The 7,500-nt window shown below is 44.9% G+C and overlaps 1 protein-coding gene across 9 annotated transcripts in view; it reads left to right on the top strand.

Moving 5' to 3' along the window:
- sulf2b (sulfatase 2b) overlaps nt 1–7,500 on the top strand; it is a 126,458-nt gene that overhangs the window by 111,883 nt on the left and 7,075 nt on the right. For all 9 annotated transcript variants that reach the window (XM_027024121.2, XM_035522486.1, XM_027024119.2 and 6 more), the window contains 6 exons: nt 1–79; nt 1,412–1,468; nt 1,585–1,717; nt 4,014–4,248; nt 4,508–4,739; nt 4,965–5,061. The exon at nt 1–79 is cut by the window's left edge and continues 50 nt beyond it. In XM_027024121.2, the coding sequence (XP_026879922.2) occupies nt 1–79; nt 1,412–1,468; nt 1,585–1,717; nt 4,014–4,248; nt 4,508–4,739; nt 4,965–5,061 (833 nt within the window). The remainder of the gene's footprint in view (nt 80–1,411; nt 1,469–1,584; nt 1,718–4,013; nt 4,249–4,507; nt 4,740–4,964; nt 5,062–7,500) is intronic.

The following is a 7,500-nucleotide window of genomic DNA, read 5'->3' as shown; positions in this document are numbered from 1 at the left end:
TCGCCGGGATGGACGTGCCGCCGGACATGGACGGCAAGTCCATCCTGAAAGTGCTCGACACGGACAGGCTCATGAACAGGTATGGCGCACCTTGGCGGGACCTTCTGGAAAACTCGTCATGCAGGATTTTCTAAAGCAAGGCTCCTTATCATGAGCACACACACGCACATATCGATGAAGCTTTTTGGCCCTAAAACATCCATGTGGAAAAGTTGTGATTTCAGAATAGAACTATTAGTCAAATATATGTAGCACCTTTCTGGAACCCAAGGACACTTCGCACATCACTGTGCACATCGCTGAGAAGCAGCACACAATTTGCGCACAGTGTGGCCTCATTCGGAAACCACAGACCCCTGGGGTCCTGCAACGGGTGCAGGGGTGCAGGAGGTGAAGACCAGGACAGAGCAATATATATATATATTATATAAATATATACACATACATACACAATTCACATTTATACAGGACAATTTAGAGTATCCAGTCAACCTAATCTCCATGTTTTTGGATGGTGGGAGGAAACCTGAGAGCCCAGAACAAACCCACACAGACACAGGGAGAACATGGAAACTCCGCCCAGATAGGGACTCGCATCAAAGACCCTAGCGCCGAGAATCAAACGTGCTATCCGCAAAGCCACCGATCACAAAGAACAATCCTATCATTCTTTGACAGCACTGCTGTTGGTAACTTTCTCGAGCATTTGAAGGGCTAGTTACGTGCCAGTTACGTGGAATATGTTTGCATCCACACGTGGCACCCTTATAGTGAGTAAAACCAGGCTATACCACTTCCCATGGAGACCTAAGTGCATGAACAGATCTGGAGCAGTAATAAAACTGAGAACTAGACAGAAAAAAGCTACAGCAGCCCCTCAGCACGGGGTGCTTGGCACCCAGCTCACGGCTGGTAGGCAGGGACGCTAAAGTGGTCCACGCTAAGGTTCATCTACACCCCACCCCACCCCTGCAGCGGCGATCCGAGGGGGAGACGGGAGGCGCGCGGGTCGATAGCTCATAACTCCGGCCGAGGTGGGGAGCCGCAGAGGAGGCTGGGTTATTTCGCTTACACTCCTCCATTCCATCCCTCTTCCTTTTTCATTAGCGGGCGCCCAAGAGGGCTGAGAAATGGAAGAACGGGGAACAGAAAACAACAACAGCAAAAAAAAGAAAAAAAAAGAACCCATCTTGAAACACCGTTTCGATTTCCGCTGCCGAGCGCAGCAGGCCCACGGGGGACAGGAGGGGGATCCCGCCGCTCCTTTTCAATCTGGGGCCCGAAACCATCGCACGTCAGTCATTGCTTTAAGCGTGGGAGGGGTCTTGTTTGGCCGGCGAGCATAGACGGGGCTGTTACAGCCCCACTGCGCAGGGCCTGATCGATCTTCTTCCCTCTGTGCTAATCTCAGGTTCCAGTCCAACAAGAAGGGGAAAGTGTGGAGGGACTCCTTCCTGGTGGAGAGAGGGTGAGTCGTTGTGGGCGTGGGCTTGCTGAATGCCGAACACGAGAGGAATTTCTTTCCATTTTCGAATGGTCAAATGGTCAGAAGGGGAAGTTCTTACTCATCTTCCTCCCTGGCAGGAAACTGCTCCACAAAGTGGTGCATGATGGAAAGGAGGTGGCTCAGGAGGAAAACCATCTTCCCAAGTACCAGCGTGTCAAGGACCTGTGTCAGCGCGCAGAGTACCAGACGCCCTGTGAGCAGACGGGGCAGGTATGCAGAAGCACACGCCTTCGCACTAACACACACAGAGATGGGACAGGGGGATTCGTGCGAATGTACGGGGGCCACAGGAGCATCTCTGAAAGCTCAGCCTTGGGCAGCAGACGCTGGGGGCTCATTCAGTATGCACGTACAAAAAAATTAAAACGCAAACCAAACACAAGTAGGTTCCGTGTTTAGAGATTTTAATAGGTGCAGGCGTGTGAGAGAAGAAGCACTTATAGGGTTTTGTCTCTCTCTAACAGAAGCGCGCACACACACACACACACACACTCGCTCTGATGGCTAATGAAGGTGCAGTGGTAGACAGCCTGGAGCTGTCAGCTCAGTCACACCTGAGCTCATACAGCTCTTCCGTTCTTTCTGGGAGGATGCTGACCATGTTCGTCCTCCAGAGGTCTCTCTCTCTCTCTCTCTCTCTCTCTCTCTCTCTCACCCAGTGAATCACTCTCACTCCCTCCTCCTCCATCTCGTCGCTCTTATCTTCCCGTCTCCTGTCATCCTGTCCTCTCCTCTGGCCCTTGGTCTCCTTTGAATTCTCTTTGTCTTTTCTGCCAGACGTCAGCTCTCAGAAATCAGTTTTTGTTCTTAACCAGTATTATCCCCCCCCCCCCCCCCCCCCCCAATTTCTTAGAATGATTTTCTTTCTTGTAAAGACTTGTAATCAGCGTTTAAAATTTCTGCTGCAGCCGAACAGCTGGCATTTATACTGCTATTTCTTATTATTATTATTACAAATAAATATGGACAATACCGCATCAAATTTGGGCAGGTCTAGAAACAAAATACCAAACCAATACTAACTGTTATTTTAAGCAAAGTCAGTATGGTATTACATGGTTGTGCATCTGTAACCTTGGGCTGGCCGCTGAACTCAGACATACTCTGTATTCGGAAGGGATGGGATGTACTGTTGCAAACTAGCGCTATTTTACATTTTTAATAACATGATAGTGACTTTGATTATTTTGTCTCTCTATGACACAACCATCAGTTCTCATTTTCTTGGTCAAAACAAAAACCAAACAAAAAACATGCAAATAAGCAAGCAAAAAAAACAAAAACAACAAAAAAGTTATTATTTTCTTAATTAACTGGAAAATAAGCAATTTGAATGTTGTTCTTCATTTTAGATTAAATATAAGAACATAATTGTATGGATTCTGAGTTTAATAACTGAAATATCCTTTAATTTCCTTAAATGTTTAATATCCTTAAATGTGTTTTTACCATAAGGTTAGTGTCAATTAATTTTAATTAATGGTTTAAAACCAGCCTAACAAATATATCACATGTAATTATGCCTGCATACATTTATTTTGCATCTCAACATTAAAACACTGGAAATAAGGCACATTGTTTTGTCCATAGTCAAGTTTTGAAAGTGTGATTTTAAATGCTAAATTATGTTCTAATTATTTTTGTTTTCTTGTGGGAAGCAAAAAAAAAAACATATACACACGATTTTAAATCCAAATTTTTCTCATTTTACCTTCATATAGTATGTGCATTTTTATGTAATAAGTTTCCTTTCAATATGTTTGCAATAAAAACTGAGCAATGATTTCCTATTAATGTGAATGCACTTTGAAGTAGCGAGAGATTTTAATCATATTTAATCTCGTATCATATCGAGGGCCAGAGCTACTCCTTTAGCTTTGTGTGGAGTAAATGAATGGAGTGACTGAATGCACCTTTAAGCAGGTTTGGTGCAGCAGTCTCCCAACACTCATGCCACGTCGTTAGCTTTGTGTGGAGTGATTGAATGCACCTTTAAGCAGGTTTGGTGCAGCAGCCTCCCAACACTCATGCCACGTCGTTAGCTTTGTGTGGAGTGATTGAATGCACCTTTAAGGTTTGGTGCAGCAGCCTCCCAACACTCATGCCACGTCGTTAGCTTTGTGTGGAGTGACTGAATGCTCGCTCTTAATGACCTGACAGGAACCAAGCGCCTGTGCGTTAAATGAAGAGAGGAGTACCTCGTTAACGAGGAGGATTTGACATCGCAGGGTAATTACAGGTGACGGCGCGAGGTCATTTTCACCGCTTAATCGACGCGAATGCGCGAGCGCCCACTACACGCGTGCACTCGGGGTTTCACCTGCACTCCGCGTGCAAAAGGGTGCGAGATAAACATGGCTCATTAGTGAGGAAAACGCGTGCAGCAAATGTATACGCGTGCGCCTTTTTAGCTGAGGAAGTTTCTTTGGGTTTTACTATATTGCACGCGCGCTGGTGTAAACAAGCCAAGCCCCGCGTGTAAGTCTCATTCTCTCCCTGTCTGCAGAAGTGGCAGTGTGTGGAGGACTCCGCAGGGAAGCTGAGGCTGTATAAGTGCAAAGGCATGGCCAGCATCTCTTCAGCGACGGGGGAGCGCGTGCCCAGCGTGAAGTCCCGGCTCTTCCAGCGGAGCGCTAGCGCGCGAGCCAGTGCCAACACGGAGCCTGACGGTTGCGACTGCGACTTCAGTAACTACAGGCTTAGCGCCCTGAAGAAGAAGAAGAAACTGATGTCCAAGAAAAGTATGTGGAAAGCAGACACAGAGTCCAAGCAGTTATCCGGTTCGGTACTCTGGCTGCATGCACGTGAATACAAATGCACACGCGTGCCCTTTGCATGCACGCACAGAGGTCCGCGACACAGATTACACAAAACAAATGAAATTCAGAAGGGTCTTCCTTTCTCTCCAGCCTCCTGTTGCTTACATTGACCGTTCTACTAATGCTGGAGTGCCATCTAGTGTACAAAGTGTAATGTTGCCCATTCTTTCGTGTTGGACAGAACTGAAGGCGCTGAAGAGTTACTCGAGGAACCGGTACGCGCGCGCTGTAACTTGGAAGGTGGGCGGAAGTTTGTACGCAGTGGATCTGGAGAACGGCTATCGGCCAGTCAACAGCAGGAACCTGAGCCACGCCCAGCAGGAAGAGGAGGGGTTCAGTGGGTTGGGACCAATGACTGAGCCCCAAGCCAGCAACAGCCTGACAGTGCCCTCATCTATTAAAGTCACCCACAGGTGTGCGTGAGAGCGAGACATTTATGAGAGACAAACAGACAGTTAAACCATATTGAAGTATGCAGTAACATTTACAGAATGAAAGTTGTTTGCATGGAGCGTGTGCATGGGACTTGTGTTTTTGGTGTATCTATGTCCATGTTTAAGTTTGTGCATGGGACATGTGGATGTATGTTTTTGGTGTGTGTCTATGTCCAGGTTTAAGTGCTGTCTTTATATTTGCAGGTGTTCCATCTTAGCCAATGACACAGTTAAATGTGATGTGGGACTCTACAAGTCACTGCAGGCATGGAAAGACCATAAACTTCACATAGACCACGAGGTAGACGGACCACACGCGCACACACACACACACAGAGTACACGTGCACCTGCGTTACACATGCACACACAAGATCACGTATTTATTAGAGTTCAAGCACATAGTGTTGTAATTGTTGCTCAGATCTTTTTCATGTTCTCATCATTTTCATTGACTGGAGCCTGGGGCAGCATGTGTGAACTGACAGCCAAGTAAAGGGACCTTCATTGGCCTGGTGGGGGCGCTGTAGCAACCTGTTATGTTTTTGTGATTTTCTCTCACACAGTAACGGGTAGAAAGAAATTCCACTTCTAGACCATTCCTTGGCTCAAGGAAACCAAAAAACGGTCCAACTGAACATTAAGCTCCACCCACTCTGATTTTTAAAAAATTATTTCTTTATTTAGCTAATTTGCATAATGAAACCTACTCTTGCAAAGTAGTTTTTCACTAGGTTGATCACCCTATAATCACAATCCTGACATCAGCATATTCACAAGAGTGAGAACCTCAGTAATGATCAAAAACATTTAGAAAATTGAAAACAATAACAATCCTTCAGGAAGTTGGCATATTTTGCATAACGATTTAAAACTCATTAGTGCTTCATCCAGTTCCAACGAAACGTCTTGCTTGGACAGGCTTAAACCCGAGATCCAGACCTTTCCAACGAGCCCGCAACTGTCGTTCTACTCCAAAGGAGCCCAGAGATATTAACCGATAAAGCAAAACCCTGTGCCAACATGACCTCCGGGGGTAGGGTGCTGGCGGCTCACCATGCCCGCTAGGGTGCACCCTGGTCGTACACTTCGGGAGGGTCGAGAGCTTGGATGTGCCACCCGGGCGAGTAATGCATTTTTCCATCGTATCTCGGCTGGGCCAGGTCCAATTCGCGTGAAACTCGGTGGGCATCACCACCAGCACCCCCTTCTACCACCGAGGTCTGAGGAGATAGCTAAGCGTAGGTCAGGTCACCTGGTGCCTGAGTCGCAGCTCTTTTAAAACACATTTCAAGTCCAAGATAGTTGAGTTTGGCAAATATCAGTCAATAGGGGGTGCTAGAAACCCTAGGAGATGATATCTCAGCATCCCAACGTCCTCAAACTTTCCAACCTGCATCACTGAGCTGTAACATACAAGCTAAATGAAGGACTAAAAAATATTTTAAAAATCGCGATCACAATTGGCCAATCATCTTTCAGAACACCAGTCACGATGAAACTTAAATGCTATGGATCCTTAAAGACTCTTTGCGATTCTGTAAAGTTTCAAAACATTTGGCCATTAAGGGGCACTATTCAAGAAATCCAAGTATATCTCCTGCATATTTAGGAACTTACGACTATAACACTATGTTCCATACTTAGGTACATAACTGGAGTGGATTAAATGATTCTTTGCAGGAGTCATAACAACTTTGCAATTATGACAACTTTTCAAAAATGTATTTTGCATTCATTGACTGCACACTTTTCAGACTAGTCCAAGTCACATCAAATAAGGTAAAAATTGTCAGTCTGAAACTAAATAATTATCAAAGAAATGTTCCTTTTTTACTGTATGTGACTGCAACACATTGATCAAATTGGATCCAGTATAATATTTCTGAGTCAGCTCGCTGAAATTCTATCACAGTTTGTATGATTTTGACTAGAATGGACAGATCTATTCAATCTAATATTCTGAGGTAAACAGCAAAGTTTGAGTGAAATCAGTCACAGAGAAGCTGTACAGGAGAGTTACATATTTTGCATATAATCACACGCCTTGTGTTTTCATACCTACATGGACAAAATTCATGAAACATAGTTCACACCAACACTGAAATTTACAGACAAACATGTAATGAGAGTCTGATGTACGTGTAATGAGAATCAGATGTACGTGTAATGAGAGTCTGATGCTGCCTGCAATGATAGAATATTTCTGACTGCTCAGTTGACTGCTAAGGCTCTACGGTGTACAATTTTCTACTTTGCATACAATCACAGGCCTTGAATTTCCTTCCTTAAATTGACAGAAGTTAGCAACAGTGAGTCAGAACAGCATAGGACTTTAGGCACATGTATGACACAACACTGATCACAACACTGTGATCACAACACTCTGATCACAACACTGTGATCACAACACTCTGATCACAACACTCTGATCACAACACTGTGATCACAACACTGTGATCACAGCACTCTGATCGCAACACTCTGATCACAACACTCTGATCACAACACTGATCACAACACTCTGATCACAACACTCTGATCACAACACTCTGATCAGGCCTTTCAGTTTTCACCGCGATCGGCCTGATTTTTTTAACTTTTACAAATCGCACAGCTTTCAATATTTGCAGGGTGGACACAAATAAGAGTTAAATAAGCCAAACACCCTTGCAAATACACTTCATGTTCCAGGTATTGTGCTTTGCTTAAAATCTAGGACTTATTGTTTAAAGGTCAAA

This window comes from Electrophorus electricus, chromosome 24 (genome assembly GCF_013358815.1).
Source record: "Electrophorus electricus isolate fEleEle1 chromosome 24, fEleEle1.pri, whole genome shotgun sequence".
Taxonomy (NCBI): Eukaryota; Metazoa; Chordata; class Actinopteri; order Gymnotiformes; family Gymnotidae; genus Electrophorus; species Electrophorus electricus.
The sequence above is the reverse complement of the archived record's forward strand: the minus strand, read 5'-3'. Positions and strand labels throughout refer to the sequence as shown.